At 46.0% G+C, this 18,458-nt stretch overlaps 1 protein-coding gene across 1 annotated transcript in view; it reads left to right on the forward strand.

The window, feature by feature from the left end:
* The window catches only part of ano3 (anoctamin 3), a 32,876-nt gene that overhangs the window by 7,796 nt on the left and 6,622 nt on the right, over positions 1-18,458 (forward strand). Inside the window, exons 2-17 of the mRNA XM_056597863.1 lie at positions 1,887-2,096; positions 5,153-5,283; positions 5,777-5,932; positions 7,373-7,473; positions 7,578-7,622; positions 9,843-9,977; positions 10,714-10,820; positions 13,666-13,721; positions 13,831-13,952; positions 14,367-14,501; positions 14,712-14,805; positions 15,028-15,088; positions 16,915-16,997; positions 17,139-17,279; positions 17,690-17,854; positions 18,371-18,407. Coding sequence (XP_056453838.1) covers positions 1,887-2,096; positions 5,153-5,283; positions 5,777-5,932; positions 7,373-7,473; positions 7,578-7,622; positions 9,843-9,977; positions 10,714-10,820; positions 13,666-13,721; positions 13,831-13,952; positions 14,367-14,501; positions 14,712-14,805; positions 15,028-15,088; positions 16,915-16,997; positions 17,139-17,279; positions 17,690-17,854; positions 18,371-18,407 — 1,779 coding nt within the window. The remainder of the gene's footprint in view (positions 1-1,886; positions 2,097-5,152; positions 5,284-5,776; positions 5,933-7,372; positions 7,474-7,577; positions 7,623-9,842; positions 9,978-10,713; positions 10,821-13,665; positions 13,722-13,830; positions 13,953-14,366; positions 14,502-14,711; positions 14,806-15,027; positions 15,089-16,914; positions 16,998-17,138; positions 17,280-17,689; positions 17,855-18,370; positions 18,408-18,458) is intronic.

The following is an 18,458-nucleotide window of genomic DNA, read 5'->3' on the forward strand; positions in this document are numbered from 1 at the left end:
CATAGTTTATTCTGTTAATATGCCCATACAAACAGAGTGATGAGGTGGTCCAGGCCTCACAGCCTGAACTTTAACCGTTGCCCCCCCAGCAGCAGAGCAGGGACGTCCAGACGAAACGCCCGCGAGGACAGGGAGAACACGAGCGGTGTGTTAGCGCGTGGGAGGCCCTGCAGGGCCCTGGGAGTGAATTATCACTGCAGCAGAGCGTTTAGAGGGAAGGTCGCCTCGCCAGCCAGAGACAACATCATCCCCCTCCTCAGGCACCTTGCTAGAGGGGGAAGATGTGGGAGATGCCGTCTCTCTGGGGCTGCGGCAACAACGACAGGCCCCCTTAACGTGGGGGCTTGCCTTGTTGGCGCGGGGAGATGACATGCTCGTCAAGGTCAGGTTTAACAAAGACACCCCCCCCCCCGACACACACCCACACTTTCATTATAACTAGCCTTTTTTCCCTGCTTACAATTCATAATTAGGCTTATGTAAAATTCTGCGTGGGCCCCATAATCATGGGCTATGACGCATATCCCAGTGTTATCAAGGTAATTGTTCTCCCCTAATGCAACGGGCCGAAGCCGCGTCTCTACCAAGGATCTCAACGTTGTCTCAGGAGAGCCAGTTCCCCAAACCACCTCTCTGTGGGCCAGCCGTGGGAGAACACATACATCACGTGTGGTGAATGGTGCAGATGAAACAGGGTTTTTATCATGGTAGCGAGAATGACGGTTTATGATTGAAAGGCGGGGGTGGCGATGTAAATGCACTTCTGTGTGTGTGTTTGTGTGTGTCTGTTTGTGTGCGAGTGTGTGTCTGTGTGCGTGTGTATTTGTGTGTGTGTGTGTCTTTGCGTGTGTGTTTGTCTGTCTGTGTGTGTGTGTGTTTGTGTCTGTGTGTGTGTGTGTGTGTGTGTGTTAGTCCCTGTTTGTCTTTGTGTGCGATTCTGTATGTGTCTGTGTGTGTGTGTATGTCTCTGTGTGTGTGTGTTCGTCCAAGTTTGCGTGCGTGTGTGCGTGCACGAGCATGTGTGCGTATATGTGATGTATGACATCATTAGCAGCCTGGTTACCCACGTGGGGATGTACCTATGACTGATTGAAATGAGTCCACCCCCAGTCCCCCTCCTCCCCTCACCCCGCTCCTCCGTTCCAGACATTGATTTTATGCTCTCGTCTGAGACAGATTACAAAACGTCTTCTACTTGCCTTTTGATAGATTTGCATACCTTTCTTTTCATCTATTTCTTCTGCTATTTCTCTTCTTTAAGTGAATAGAGAATGGATTTTTCTTCTGTCTGTTGTCTTATGATTCTCAACCTTATGATCGACTTTTCTTTCTTCAATAAAAAAGATTCTATGAACCTGTTCTGTGATCTTTTTTTATGATGCGTTCTTGTAGTCAGTTGCTCTTTCTTTTCTGTTGGTTTTCAACTTTACAAACTACCAATTTGTCGCTAACTTCCTGTCTTTTACTCTCCTCTTTCCTGTCTCCTGTCCTCCCTGTCTCCTATATCTTCTTTCCTCCTTCCTATCCCCTGTTCCCTATCTCATGTCTCCTGTTTCCTTGTTCCTGACACCTATCCCTTATATCCCATCTCCTTGTTCCTGCCTGGTCATGTCTCAAATCTACTTTTCATATCTCCTATCTTCTGTCCTATCTTCTTGTGTCTATATTGTGTCTCCTGTTTCCTGATTCCTATCTCCTTTTTCCAATTTCTTTGAGGCAATCCCTTGTCTCCCTTTCTCCTGTCTCCGTTCCCTCTTTCCTATCTCCTTTCTCCTGGTTCCTATCTCCTGGTTCCTACCTGTCTCCTACCTGTCTCCTATCTCCTATTCCTTGTTCCTATCTGTCTCCTGTCTCCTGGTTCCTATCTCCTATCTCCTGTCCGCTAGGCATGCACAACAGCATCAGTGAGATCCTGAAGGAGAAGACCCTGAAGCCCACCCGCCGCAGCCTGCCCTGCCTGGCGCCCAGCCAGACCCACCCCCTCAACCTCAACCACTTCCTGTCCGTCCCCCTCAGCCCCAGCGAGGCCCAACCCGAGGCCCCGCGCATCACCCACAGCATCAGCTCCTCCTGCAGCCTGCTGCCCCCGCAGCCCGGTCAGTCCGCAGGCAGTCCCTCCGGCCCTCCGGCACTCAGTCCGTCTGCTAGTTTGTCCGCCTGCGTGTTGGTCCGTTCGTCTGTCCGTTTGCTAGGCAGTGGGTCTGCTAGTTAGTCCATCAGTCAGTTCGTCTGCTAGGCAGTTGGTCTGCTAGTTAGTCCACCTGCTATGTGTCATGTGATTCTGTCTGGCCGGGACTATACACCCAGAGTTACCGATTGGACATCCATGCACACCTTGATAGTCTGCGAAGCTCAGTGTGGATGTGTTTCTCTGATCAGGGTGTCGCTGGTCACAGGCCACTGGTACGCTCACAGCCACGAGTACAATGGGGGAGGGGTCAGATGAGGCATGCTACAGCTGACCCTTGACCCCTGTACTCTCCCCATACCTTCCTACCTACCTTATTCTTCATTCATTCTCACTTATTCCTAAGTGGAAATATATATATATATATATATTGTTAATTTCTCAGTGAACACTTTGCAGCAGACTGGGCAGAGCGTGTTGGCATGGGTTGTGTGTCCGTGGCTAACGCTGCGGAGGAGACACGTTTCAGAAAGCTGGCGGAAGGAGAGAATTAGATGTCGGGTATAGATAGTTATCTAAGTATCTGAAAGCACCTCAGGGGAATTGTGTGTGTGTTTCTGTGTATATGCGTGCAAGTTTGTATAAACTTGCACGCGTGCGTTTGTGCATGATTATGTGTGTGTGTGTGCACATTAATGTATGCGTGCTCATTTATGTGTGTGTGTGTCTATGTGTACGTGTGCACACACGTTTATATGCGTTTGTGTGTGTTCGTGCATTTTTTTGTGTGTGTGTGTGTGTGAACTTTTATGGGTGTGTGCTCATTTATGTATGTGTATGTGTGTGTGTGTCTATTTTTATGTGTGCATGCACGTTTATATGCGTGCGTATGTTTTTTCATGTTTATGTGTGTTTGCTCATTTATGTGCGTGTGCGTGTGCGTGTGCGTGTGCGTGTGCGTGTGCGTGTGTGTGTGTGTGTGTGTGTGTGTGTGTGTGTGTGTGTGTGTGTGTGTGTGTGTGTGCGTGTGTGTGTGTGTGTGTGTGTGTGTGTGTGTGTGTGTGTGTGTGTGTGTGTGTGTGTGTGTGCATGCATGTGTGGTGGGGGGTTCACTAGGCCTGTCTCAGACTGCAGAGAGACAGACCAGGGCAATGTGATATGAAAGGCAAATGACTCATGTAAAAATAAAGCAATCAAGGAAGTCGAGTTTATTTCCATAGCCCCTTTGTCCCAGAAATAAATCAGCAAGTGGATTTAGAAACCCCGGTTCAGGGAAGTCTATTTGTTCCCTCTAACCACCCTTTCTCAGGCATGCTCCTGTATTCAGTGCTTTATGCTGTCGTCCTCACTTGGACCTAAATCAACTTGATAGTTAGCACAATTCAGCAATCGACATTCAGTACCTGACAGGCTGACTGCTTAGTGACTTAAGTCCATTTTTAAAACCTCTTTATTTATTGGTCTAGAAAAACCCATGACATCCAATTATCCCCATCGACTCTGCATGAGAAGAATCCATATCCAGTTATTCTGCGTCTGGACAGGAAGAATGAAAGGTTGACATTAGAATCGATGTGTGCTGCTATTGAAGTGTGATCTCCTAAGTAGGCACGCTTTTTTATACCATCCCTGAGGACGGCTTTAAGTAGGAAGTACACAGAGTGTTTGTGGGTTGGGGACTGAGAAGCACTGAAGTGGATTCCAAGGATAAAACTGATCATATTTAGATGCCTCAAGATGGCTGTCTCTCACTATTCACCGGGGACACAGAGACCTATCTTCCGCTTAAGTATGCAGCCCAAACACACACACACGCACGCTCAGATGTTTAGCCGTAAGCGACTCTCAGGATTAGAGGAATCACAATTATGTCGCTTTCCACATTAAAAGCGCTTCTTTGCATGTTAAAGACAGAATGGTGCGGTTGTTCCGTCTGTTACCTTGGTGTCCACCTGGGGGCGGAGGGGCGTGGTGAGCACCGTGCAGTCAGACGGCCCTGCTCACACCAGGACGCCGCTTTCAGACAGAGTCAAGCTGCTGCTCAGACTCACACGTCCGCCTGGATGTGAGCTGTGGCTGCTGCGCTCTAACACCAGATGATGTCATGGCTGCTTCTGCTCTCACAGTCTGGTCTGGTCAACAATGTTTCCAAAGCAAATGCTGTGGCGATGAGGTCTAATGGGAGCGTCCTTGTGATACTCTGCACACACACACATGCACACAAACAAACATACAAACAGAAAACCAACACACAAACACATACACACACACACAAACACACAGACACACATACACATACACACACAAACAGAAAACCAACACATACACACACACACATACACACACACACACACACACACACACACACACACTTACACACACACACACACACACACACACACACACACACACACACACTTTAGGATTTACAAACACATGCAGATATAGATCACAAAACATTGTGTTCATGCTGTTGACGAGAGATCCTCCACAAAGTACGTACACTTATAAATACGTTCTTAATCGATTAAACCGCCAGTGATAAGCATTCAGGCTCTGGCGAGCAGAACGAGAAGAAAATAAAAAAAAAGCTATTGTTTTGTAGCATCTTAAGGGGCCAACAAGCAGCCCAGACTCAAACCTTTATCCGACCACTCCGTTGCCTCTCGTCTGACCCGTTCGGCAGGAAAGTTGCATTGAAACACACCGCAAAGACGACAGCCAACTACACAGTAGAGTGTACGTTCTGCGCTTGTGCGAGATGCAATAAGTCTCCTTAACATCGGGTGGCACTAGTCTTGGTTCTATGAAGATCCTTACCATACAGATAGCAATAAATTACTACTCCTTCACAAATGTACTTATTGTAAGTCATTTTGGATAAAGCGTCTTCTAAATGTCCTCAATGTAAATGTGAAAGCACATTAAAAAGATCCAACGGAATTGTATCCAATGATATAATTCTGTTCCTGGTTCCTGCTCCATTCTTCCTTGCCTCATCCGTCGCCCTGTGTCTGTTACCAGCTGAGGAGAGCAAAGACCGCTATGTGGAGGAGTCCGAGTCCCGGGCCTACGAGCCCCCCGCCAACCAGTCCTTCCTGGTCCAGAAACACGTGACCCGGGCCCGACTGGAGGCGCGGTCAGACTCTGTTCAGGTGACCAATCACACGCTCTCAAAGGCTCCACAACCATCACCGCATGGCGGCTATGATATCCTGCTACTGTACCTCTTTACCTGCAGCACAGGGGAGGGCTTTAGCCCAGTAGTGGTTAGCCCAGTAAGGCTTAACCCATTTGTGTACAGTCCAGTAGGGTTTAGCCCAGTTGTGTATAGTCCAGTAGGGTTTAGCCCATTAGTCTTTAGCCCAGTAGGGTTTAGCCCAGTTGTGTATAGTCCAGTAGGGTTTAGCCCATTAGTCTTTAGCCCAGTAGGGTTTAGCCCAGTAGTCTTTAGCCCAGTATTGATTTGTCCCAGTTGTGTTCAGCACAGAAATGTTTCAGCCCAGTAGTTTTCACCCTATCAGTGTTTTGCCCAGTGTTGTTGTAGAACAGTAGTGTTGAGCCCAGTACTGCTTTAACCCACAATGGTTAACTTTAATATCATAGTATCACAGTACAGTATAGAGGCTGAGGTTCTCATCTTTTCAGGGGAAGAATCGACCCAAGTCGTCAGGGCTGCTCCTGCGAGACGGTAAGAAGAGGATAGATTACATCCTGGTGTACAAGAAGTCCAGCCTGCAGGTGGAGAAGAGGTGCACCTTCGAGAAGAACCTGCGGGCGGAGGGCATGGTGCTGGAGAAGGAGGTGGGGGTCTTTAAAACCATCCAACACAGTTCACTCAGTCTCCTTTCATTGTCTTACAAGCTGTGCTCTAACCTCTACAAAGACTGTAATTATCTCTAACTTAAAGACGACAGTGTTATAAAGTGAATGAATAATCTGACCCATAATAGGTTCCTATTAAAACGATATACAGTGGATACAGTGGAAGAGAGTTATGTGGCAATGTAGTATCATAGTGGTAATAGAGTTAAGGTAAATCGCGTTTGGGAAAAGGTTACTGCACTAGCATGGATTAAGTTTCTAATATAAGGTAACGCCCTGAGTGCAAGGGTCTTGTTCTCCTACATGATGACATTATGGGCCCTATTTTAATGGTCTGAAACGCAAATGAGAAGCGCGAAACACAAGTAGCACACAAGAGCCAACGCATTTGACATCGACGAGTTAATATTTTGAAAACGCTTTTGCAGTCTCAGGTGAGACAGATCGACATGGATTTCAAACTTCAAAAGGCTCAGTTTTTGGCAAAATAATAGGCCTAATTCACACATGGAATAGCATTTTCTTCTACAACTACAGAAACACTTAGTCGTCATGTAATTTTCGGCAAAGAGAACTTAACACATATATGATCAACTGTGGGTCTATTTAATGATATCCGGCAATACATGAACAAAAATCCCTTCATACCAGTATTGTACTCATTATCGTTATCGACTTGCGTTCATAATATGCATGTGTCCCCTGTTAATATACTTTCCCATGGACTGTATTGTACCTTATGTGTTTAGGTTGCGTGTGTTTCAGCAGATGGGCGCACATACGCGCGCCAAGCATAACCCGCATTCATTCATTCTTTTAAACTTTGTTTTCTCACAATTAAATACTCCTCAATCCTAAAAGTTATGGGCTTGAACACGATGTCTGTGTCAAGAAAATATTGGTTTGCTGTACTTTTTTTGCAGATGGATTGTTTTAAAAGTACAACTTCTTACCGCTGTATCACAATCCACATCATCATAATATTTCAATTAAGCTAATCGTTTGCATGTTTATGCTGTGAGAGGCCTACTGGTGTGTAAGCTTATGTTGCAGTTCCTACCTGCCATGGTACGTCAAAATAACAATACCAACTGTGCTATCCGCTAGTGCACTTAAACCAGGTATTTTTCAGTCAGTGGCGCAATTGCAAAATCAGTCAGTAAAATAGCACCATGTATCCTTTGCGCAAGAACATGCCCCTGCTTTTCGCCGACGAGCCCCTCAGGGCGCAAGTGTAGTGGCGCGAGTTTGCTGCGGGGGGAAAATCCTCTTTATGCCGGGTGCAAACTAGCAACGCTACATGCGTTGGTGTAGAAAGTAAATTGCGCTGGGTGCAAGATAGGGCCCATATGTCTCACATTGCTGTATTTCGTTCACCACTGCAGTGGCTGAGTTCAACGTGTGGTGTTTTGTTCCCAGCCCTCTCTGACCAACAACGACATCATGTTTGTGAAGATCCACGCCCCCTGGGACACGCTCTGCAAGTACGCAGAGCAGATGAACATACGAATGCCCTTCAGGTAAGGAGAAGGTCAGAGGAGGATACATTAATTGAAACCAAGGCTAATAAGGCGGATCTCATCTCATCTGAACTCTTCCCTTTTATATGTTGTATTGACATTAGGAAAAAGTGCTTTTTCACTGACTGGAAGAGCAAAAACATTCGCAGGTAGGTGAATGATCTTTTTGGTTTACACTGACCGCATCGACCAATTGACATGCAGTTCTGTAGGAAGATTCTGGCATTCCAATGCAATCAAAGCGTTTGAACATGATGTTGATTTTATGATGGCATCATGGGATACCACGACAAGGTAGATGGAGACCAGTCCTCTGCACTTCCACCAGACTACAGAACAGTTGTGAATGTTTAACATGATTGGATCGAAGCATGTTCAGGTATTATAAACATTAAGTCATGCAAAGCTAAAGATCTAATTTGCATACAATTTTTTGAGAAATCCAGGGGTACTGGATCTCCCTATCAGTTGTCCAGACGCACACATCGACCACTGCAGTAGACTCAAGCAAACAATTGAATCTATATCTATCTATTTGTCTGTCCGTCTGTCTGTCTGTCTGTCTTTCTCTCTACCTATATTTATGTTTTTATCTGTGTCTGACTGTCTATTTGTCTGTCTCCTTGCCCGTTTTTCTGCTATAACTCTGTGTGTGTGTGTGTGTGTGTGTGTGTGTGTGTGTGTGTGTGTGTGTGTGTGTGTGTGTGTGTGTGTGTGTGTGTGTGTGTGTGTGTGTGTGTGTGTGTGTGTGTGTGTGTGTGTGTGTTTGTGTCAGGATGTCCGTCTGTCTTTGTCTGATTTCAATACATCCTTCTATGTATCCATCCATCTGTCACTGGTGTTGGTACATTATGTATGTTAACAAAAGTGCAACACCGTACATCTATAGATTATACTTCCGCCAATACAGATACTAGTAATCTTTATATTCTGTTCCGAATGGGAATTACAAGCAACCGTTTGCCTTACCCCGTTCAAACTGTCTCTCATCTATCTATCAAATCAAAATTAATGAAATCCTTTACAGTTTTTCTCAGTCGCTTTGGTAAGTTCCTCAGATCAGAATTGAAATTCTCAAAACTACCTTTTCAATCTTACTATCATTGTGTCACTTGTGCACATCAAGTTGCAAATGCATTGGTACATTCATACAAATGATTATGTACAATTATCTGCTCTTTCCTACATTATCAAATGCTTTCCTACATTAGCAAATGTCATGTTGATCAAAATGTATTGTAATGGGTCTCTATTGAATAGTCTCATCCCCACAACATTTAGGCATTAGTTCATTGCATAAGTATTAACATGCAAAATGGTTGAAAAAGTTGTCATAATATGTCAAGCATATTTCTATACTGATGAACTGGCAAGTATATATATAGCTAGAGCACAACACAATGTTACAATGTCTGACAATGGAAGGACAAGGAATTGGACGGGGTCAACAGCCAGAGAGAAGAAGAAGAGGAAGAGGAGTGAGGCGCGTGAGAATGAGAATTTGTGGTCCAACAGACAGGAACGTCAGGAGGTGTAGGAAGACTGCACTGTAATTCCAACAGCAATGCATGTACATTTTACCGTAAGGAGATTGTCCTATGTTCACATTTCTAGCAATGACATGGTCTGTCAATAATAACAGTACAAACAGTCAAAGCGTAAATGTGAATCTTGCCTCTTGCAATAAATCTCCAACATACACTAAGGTGTAACTTACAATTTATAATAATTCTCTTCAAAACTTTATAGGCGTAGTTCACATCAGAACATCCCTCCAGAGTGCACTGTTATATTGACAACATGACCAAGCAATTTGACTGTCTTATCCGTACACAATGACACAAGCACTTGTCATTCTGATGGCACTGACATGCTCATTGACACAGATATTTACTTTTGAGAGATGAACTGAAGGATTTTGAGCAAGAGAAATGCATTTACTGTTTTGCAAATGTTGAGGATTGATTCGAGAAATTTACCAAAGCGACTGAGAAAAACTGTAATACCCAGTAAGGTGTACACATGCACTAGCTGTGTGTGTGTGTGTGTGTGTGTGTGTGTGTGTGTGTGTGTGTGTGTGTGTGTGTGTGTGTGTGTGTGTGTGTGTGTGTGTGTGTGTGTGTGTGTGTGTGTGTGTGTGTGTGTGTGTGTGTGTGTGTGTGAGTATGCGCGCGTGTGTGTTTGTGTGTGTGCGTGCGAGTGTGTGTGTTTGTACGTGCGTTTGTGCCTGTGTGTATGTGTCAGTGCATGCTTGTGTGTGCGTGTATATGTGTGTGTGTGACGTGTCAAGTTGTATTAAAGGTTAAACGATGCACAGGGGTTAAGATACTGAAGGTTTCCAACAGCGACCTCCTCTGTCCCGCCCACAGCCGCTTCCAGCTGCGCTGCGCCCAGATAAAGAGCTGGCTGCCCAGGAACCCCATGAAGCTGGACAAGGCCGCGCTGCCCGACCTCCAGGACACAGACTGCTACACCGCGCCCTTCACCAGGGCCCGCATGCACCAGTGAGTGTGTGTGTTTGTTTGTGTATGTGTGTGTGTGTGTGTGTGTGTGTGTGTGTGTGTGCGTGCGTGCGTGCGTGTGTGCGTGCGTGCGTGCGTGCGTGCGTGCGTGCGTGCGTGCGTGCGTGCGTGCGTGCGTGCGTGCGTGTGTGGGTGTGTGTGTGTTAAGGTGTGCACGTGCATGTGTGTGTGTGTACGTGTGTGTTAAGGTGTGCACGTGCATGTGTGTGCGTGTGTGTGTATATGTGTGTGTGTGAGTGAGTGTGTGTGTGTGTCTGTGCGTGTGTGTGTGTTAGGGGTGGCCATATATATGATGTTCAATTGTGTATGAACATCCATAGTACACAAACACTCACACAAACCCACACTCACACACACATGGGCATGTGCAGATTCAGACACACAAACCCAAACACACACAGAAAAGCTCTCGTTCTTACGCCATAGGCCCATGAAGCCCGAACTCTACGGTTTTAATGATGAGCGTGCAAGTAGGTTAATATGGATTTACATCGCCAGATGTTTCCGAGACTATGGACACATTTCATGGAATTCTGCTAATCCATTGTATTTGACTTTTCATCCTCTCTCCTTGAATGATAAAATTATAAAAACACTCCTGGACACAATACAACACACGTAATTGTTGCATTCATATGAATTATTTGAATCCTGATTAGAACTATATTAAGGGTGATTTAAGGGTGATTTAAGGGTGATTTCCGTGTCCTCTTCCCAGCTTCACCATCAACAGCAGACAGTCGTTCTTCTCAAACTCGACCAGAAGCAGGATCGTCCACCATGTTCTCCAGCGCACCAAGTACGAGGACGGCAAGTCCAAGATGGGTACGTGGCCTTCGCTCTCACCTGCCTCCCTCCATCTCGCTACTCCTCATCGCTTTCCATGTACACTCAGAGCCAAACTCTGAGGCCAACAGACCAGTCCCTGTGGCGCTACAGAGCTCTGAGAACAGCTGCTCAGGAAACCTTCACACCACAGTTTGATTTAGTCAGAAAGTAGGATTTGTTTTATGTTTTATGTTTAGTTTCTACAATAAGTCCCGTCCTCATTGTTTCGTCACTGAACTTAAGGGATAAAGAACTCCAGAGCTTTATTTAGGGTGGCTCAAACAGGGACATGTTTGGTGTGGTCTGTTAAAGAAAAGGGAATTTATTTAACCCTGAGCTGTGGTGCCTCATCAGAGCATAAGATAAACAAGTTTATGTTTCAAATCATCAGTCTGACGATGGCTGGGCAGTGATCGATTACCCCATTTGGCCTCACGTTGTTCTAAAAACACCAGCCAATCAGATTCAATGCCTTACTCACTAACTCACTCTTGCAGAATCCGGTCGGAAGTAAAGCAGAACCACGGTCTCCTCTGAGAAAAGCCTTTAGCGAAGACGTCTGTTAGTGTCTGACTGTTATCGGGCCGGTTAGAGTAGAGTCATGACTGCTCCAGTCGCTCCTCTGTCCTCAGGCTTTTCCACTTTCCCTCCAATTGTTTTGAAGTTCTGCCGACTGCGCCATAGACTGAGCCTCCTCCCCCCTAGCACTGAGTCTGACATGTTTGGGAGCGGATGTGAGTCCAGGACGGGGCTGAGGCCAGCGGCGGCCATCGCTGTGGTCCAGCTGGCCGTGGTCCACACCCTCCCTCTGGCTCTGGGTTTTGGGTTCCCTCTATTTCAAAACCTCCCCCCCGTCCCCCGTCCCATCCCCCGCGTCCCGTCCCCCTTTCCTAGACCCCATACATTTTCTATTATTGCTTCCACTCGCTGACAAGAAGTTTGGCTTCAGAATTCACATGAGTAATACTTTAATACTTCCAACCCCTCGGCTGGTCCAACAGAGGTCTGCCAAAGAGGCAAAATCCCTTCAAAAAAGAGGGATTTGCCGACGGGGATTTGCCAAGCCCCCGCCCGTCTGTCCTGCATCTGTCCCTCAGACCAGGGTTGTAATCAGACAATAACATGACACTGGATTCTCCCATTCCCCCACAACAACAGACAGAGCAGTCCTCTTCCTCCCCGTACTCCTGAACAGACGGACTTGATATGGGAAGTCCTTCACCTCACCGGAGACATCCAGCACTAGGCTTTCAGATTGACCATATCTGTCTCTTCTGGTCCAGCCCAGTCTTTACATTGTTTCATACTACTAGTTCAAAGGACTTGTAGTCGGCCTTAGCCGTTATTTGCTGTATTTCATACCAAACCATTGCGGTGCATCCATCAGTCAAAACCATTTTTGCATATTCACCATTTAAATGTGCAATCAAGGATCCACTGAAACTGCCCAGCATCTACTCACTGTGACCGTCACTGAGACTCCAAGATCTATGACCATTGCTGAACTTCCATATTAACACACGACACATTGAACTAGTAGTAGGTCTGTTTGTGTGTGAATGTGTGTGTGTGTGTGTGTGTGTGTGTGTGTGTGTGTGTGTGTGTGTGTGTGTGTGTGTGTGTGTGTGTGTGTGTGTGTGTGTGTGTGTGTGTGTGTGTGTGTGTGTGTGTGTGTACGTGGGCATCATTGTGTGTATGTTTGTTTGGGATGGCCATATATATGTTGTAAATTTGTGTAAGAACATCCATACCTCACCCACACACCCACACAAACCCACACTCACACACATAGTAGCAGTATGTGTACAGTACAGATCCTCGTAGAACACGCTAGAACACACAACAGACTGTGTAGCTTATTGTTCTCCCAGAGGTCATCCAGCCACCCCAGAACCATCCATGTTTAGCATGTGTGTTGCGAGCCTTTCTTCGAGTTACATGTACTCCATTTTTCAACAGCTCCGCCTCTGTGTTGTCTGTCTCTACTTAATTATTATGGTCGCCATGACCGGATCTATGCCCAGTCTGTGAGCTCCTGGGAAGGTGCGTATGTGTGTGTGCTACTGGCAAGAGACCCCAGGAGACCAATAGGCCTTCACCTTTTACCCCCCATCTCTGTAGCAGTCAGTGTATCTCAGTGTTTAGTCAGTGAAGGCGATGTCGGTCTTCACTATCCAGAAACCAATTGGCATACAGTGTATGATAAAGATACACACACATCAGGAAGTCCTGCTTTGTCTTTAGCTGCAGTATAAATATTGTGTTTCCATGTTTAGTTGAATGTATGTATATGTGTTTGTTGGATGATTGTTTGAGTACCCCCTCTCCCCCCCCTCCTCCTTCCCACACATGATCTCCTGTTGGTTCTGTTTAATGCCTCATTTGATATCGCTCCACAAACTTCTGAGGGTCTGATTACCAAGCTATGCCTGCAGCATATGAAATCAGGCCTTTCATTCAATTGTAGTTATGAAACAAGACAATGCTTCTCAGCATGATTGTGGGATCCATTAAACCCCACATTAAATGATTAATTATATAGATAAGAATTACAATAATTACCTACAATGCTTAGATTCCCAATAAGCGCAAAAAAGGATATTACAATGATTAACTAATGAGGCTGCCTTACATAATTTGCACTCACAAATTGAGGTCAGAAATGATTTGCAGTTACAAATTGTAAAATATTGTTATACATTTACATGAAATTTCAGTCATGATAGCTCTTAGAAGACTAGCTCATAGATGCTAATAAACCATTTCAATATCAACGTCAAAACTAACTTTTATTCTAGCATTGCAGTAGGCCAACAGAAGATTCACCCTTTCTGTTTTTTAGGTATCAATCGGTTGCTGGGCAACGGCACATACGAGGCCGCCTTCCCCCCCCACGAGGTGAGAGCAGAGGATCTGATTGGCTGTTGACGAGCTGATGTCGTCCATGGGGGACCCTTTCCCACGGAGGTTCTCGCTGATGTTTCTCTGTGGCCGTCTACCCTTTCAGGGCGGGTACAAGAGCAGGCACCCCATAAAGACCCATGGGGCCCAGAACCACAGACACCTCCTGTATGAGAGGTGGGCTCGCTGGGGCATCTGGTACAAGTACCAACCCCTGGACCTTATCAGGTACGGCTTTGAGCCCCGCCCCCTCACCCCTCACCCTCTCCTCACTCATGAAGGCTCTCTTTGTGCTGACAGTGGCTGGACATTTTTATTAAAATACAAAATCTATCTATAAATGTATAATGTGCATAGAGTGCATCAAGATTGCAATGTGGATGCCCATTTATTTTAGTTTCTACCAAATAAAATGCTTAATGTGTAGCCTGTAACTCGCCTGCAATTAAAGATTACCATATATGGGTAATTATTGCTTTTTGAACCACATCTAAACATTTATTCATTGTTTTATAATATTTTACTACCGCTGCCCAATAGCATGCAGATTGTCTTGAGGATCATTGCCAGGTTGAATAGCTTTTAACTCAAAGTTAATGATGTGTGATGATGCAATGATTCTGTGACATCACTTCCTGCCAGGCGGTACTTTGGGGAGAAGATCGGTCTGTACTTCGCCTGGCTGGGCTGGTACACGGGCATGCTGATCCCTGCTGCTCTGGTGGGCCTGTTTGTGTTCCTCTATGGCCTGTTCACCATGGACTCCAGCCAAGTCAGGTACAGTACTGCTTCTTCTTTTACATGTTTAATTTAATTTGTAATTTATTTTAGATATGAATATATACAAAGAATATATACGTATATATTTTTGACCTTTTTGAAAATGATTTCCATATCTCGATTATTCTCTTCACTTTAATTAAATCACATAATATTTAATATATCCTATTCAATGTGATTTTGATCAGTGTATTGTTGTCTCTTCAGCAAAGAGATCTGCGACGCCAACACCACCATCATGTGTCCCATGTGTGAGGAGTGCGAACCCTGGACACTCAGCGACAGTTGTGTGTACGCAAAGGTCAGTGTTGTTGTGATACCCGACCCCAACCGCACCAAAGCCAATTCAATCACAGTGCATTGTCTCAATGTCCTCCATTAATCCATGCATCGAATCCAAAGTCATTGGTTAAAGCTGCCCAGACTAATTATCCTAGAGTACATGTAAGTGGTTGTTTCCTCGGTGAAACCGCTCCATGTGACATGGTTCTGAGAGCTCTGTGTCTTGTCTGTTGTTTCCTAGGTGACCCATCTGTTTGACAATGGGGGCACTGTGTTTTTTGCCATCTTCATGGCTATATGGGGTAGGTTGCGGCTGACTCTCCGTTTGTCTTTTCCACTCTGTTCAGTGTTCCTTATCGAAATGTTATACTTTAAAGAGAGGCTTTTTTAATCTATTTGTCAGGCTCCGAATCATCAAACTTTAACTCCATTTCCTATTTATAGCGACTCTAAGCCGCTCTCTCTCTGCTCATCACTCCCATACTTTGTTTCCTCTTCACTTAGAAATCTCCACAATGTACAAATCACCGTGATACGTTCCTTAGTTCCAGTGGTACAACCCGCTAGGTAGATGTCTCTAGGACGCCGGGACCAGACCAAAGATCCACATTTCCTCCTCTGTTAACTGCTGGTTCCATCCAGTGAGGTGCTCCCCCCCGCCTGACAAAAAACTTTTTTTTCTGTGCCCTTGAGCAGGACAACTAAATCTCTCCCTGCTGCAGGTGACCAGGTTGTCACTTTGCAATGCGGACCAAATGACCTATGAGCACATGCATTTGTCTGTGTTCCATTATAATGGACTCCTTTAAATGCAGTCCACGCTCCTGGTGTAATTACCCGTCATTCCCCCAGTTAGGACCTCCCCGCCCCCAATCTAGCTCCAACACATGGGTGCTGCACAAGTCTCCAAGGGTTCATACCTCCTATGAGTTATGAGGTGTTAAAGGCACAAGCAGTTCATGATAAAGGGCAGAGATGACCTCTCCTTATCCGGGGCTGGACAGTATGAGCCCAAACAACGCCCCGTCCCCCTCCGCTGGGGTAATACCACGGGACTTCCAGCATCGTGGGCGGTTCTTGGCAGTCCTTGGGCCGAGGAGTGCGGTGGGCCATATGTCTGCAGCAGGCGATGTACTCTGTAACGGGAGCGTGAGACGGAGATGCAGAGCATTCGTCAGCTCAGGGGACTTAACAAAACATCTTAAAGATCCTGTAAACCTCGTGTTGGCCTCACTCTGTCCCTCCATATCCATATCTCTGTTTCTCTTTTTTTTGCATCGCTGTCCCTCTCACTCTTCATTTCTTATTCTTCCTTTTGCTTGGCCTTTGTCTCCGTCTCTATTTCTCTCTCCCTCCCTGTTTCTAAGTCTCTCGCTCTTTCTCATTATTTATCTATCTCCCCCTCTCTGTCTCATGCTTCCTATCTCCTTCCTCTCACATTTCAGTCTGTCTTACTCCCTGTTTTCCACAGAAAGCGGGTCAAGCTATATTTAACCACGCCGTCTTCCAAGTGTTACTTGGTCCACATTTGTCTGCGCCGCCGTTTTCTAACCATTTCTAAGACAGCTTTGAAATGTTTTAAAGTAACTCAGCAGTCAAACATAATAAGAATCTTAAGAATAAGGATTATACTGAAACGTAAAGTTATTTCTGCCTCTAAGAGAGTTCTCATTCTGGTGTCAGACGGGGCCTGCCAGCCTCTTTCGTCACTCCCTCTCAGGTCTCATCAAACTGTAGAAAAACAGACTCTGTGGGGGAGTAGAAAATAATGCATGGGCGCCCAAAGGATCCTCCCTATTTCTGGAGCCATATTGCACTGGTCAATGGGGAACCAAAGGAGCAATGCACTCCTAAAAACCACAGCTGAGCAGTGTGAGTGTCCTCAGACATCAACACAGAGCATGGAATACTTCATTCAGTACGAAGCAGATCCATAAACAAAAACCCTATCTGCCCTTTATGACCCGCGGGCCCCAACAAGACTCATAACCAGTTGCTCTGAATTAATCGTTAGCTTGGACACTCCGAGTGGACGTTCAGAATTATATCGCTGTTGAGTGAAGCAGCACTGATGTGTTCATAGGATTGAACTGATTAATATTATCGTATTCACCCCCCCCAATCACAGCTACAGTCTTCCTAGAGTTCTGGAAGAGGAGGAGGGCGGAGCTCACGTACGACTGGGATCTGATAGACTGGGAGGAGGAGGAGGTAAGTCGGTGCTGCTTTTCACCCTGATGGCGACGAGGTCCCTGTGAGCCGATGTCCAGTAAAGCAAGGCTGTTTGTCCGTCAGCCCGAGAGCGATATGTGCCACTCACTAGCCGCCGATGGCATGTCTGCTGTGCACCAGGATGAGCTGAGGCCACAGTTTGAGGCAAAGTACTCCAGGGTGGAGAGAGTGAACCCCATCTCCGGCAAACCCGAGCCCTTCCAGCCCCTCACGGACAAACTCAGCCGGCTCATGGTGTCTGTATCGGGGATCTTCTTCATGGTGAGCCCCCATCACGGTCGTGACTCGTGATCCTCACCTGGGTCCCGCAGTGGCGAACACCCAGAGTGGTTCAACACCGCCCCCTGGTGAACGTCCGTATTACTGCGATTATGATTAAGCCGATGCAGTTACTGAAGATGCTTTATTGAATGCTATTTTTGTTTAGCTGTTGCCCATATCCCCTATTGATAATATTGAATAGGTTCCCAAGAATTTAAGGCTCATATATGGAACAATTGCATTTGTGATATGAAAAAAAGAAGATTTTTCTTTAAAGGGAACATCGATATGGGTCCAAAGAATATTCTAGTCCCCATGTGGATTTTAAAATACATTATTTTTCAACCACTAATATACTTCATTCCCTCCCTGGATTCCTTTATTTAAATGACATTGCTCTCCTCCTCCAGATCTCCCTGGTGTTGACGGCGGTGTTTGCCGTGGTGGTGTTCCGGCTCATCGCCATGGAGAAGTTCGCCTCCTTCGACTGGGAGTTTGTGAAGAAGAACTGGCAGTTTGCCACCTCTGGCACTGGGGTCTGCATCAACTTTGTGATCATCATGTCTCTCAACGTGGTGGGTGTTGTCCAGACACCTCCCCCCAGCACCGCCCCCGCTCCCCGGTGCTCATTTGTTATTGAGAGTGCTGAATGAGCCTGGATCCTGTTCGAGTAATGGAGGACAATAAAAGATTCATCTGCTGATGGAAATCGTGACACTTTTATTATGTACACTTTGTTTTTTTCATAGCTTCACTGGGAATGTATGTTATCTTTGCCAACTATCGTTGTACTTATACACACACACACGCACACGCGCACGCACACGCGAACACACACACACACACACACACACACACACACACACACACACACACACACACACACACATACACGTCATGTAGATTACATATAGATATATTCACTCCCACTCTTTCCCCAGTCCCCATTGAAGCGTGTGTTTATGGTGTTGGAGCCCAGCCATGTTGTACTCGTGCCATAAACACACTAGGCTTATCTCAACTCTCTGTTTGTAATCTAATCGGGCCGTTTCTTCCTGTACCCCCCTCCCCATCTTTGTCTCCCTCCTCAGGTATATGAAAAGGTGGCTTACCTGCTCACCAACCTAGGTGAGTGTGGCCCACTGTACCACATGACCGGTTGTCCTATCGCCCCCGCCT

The sequence above is a fragment of the Gadus chalcogrammus genome, chromosome 9, assembly GCF_026213295.1.
Source record: "Gadus chalcogrammus isolate NIFS_2021 chromosome 9, NIFS_Gcha_1.0, whole genome shotgun sequence".
In the NCBI taxonomy this organism is placed as follows: domain Eukaryota; kingdom Metazoa; phylum Chordata; class Actinopteri; order Gadiformes; family Gadidae; genus Gadus; species Gadus chalcogrammus.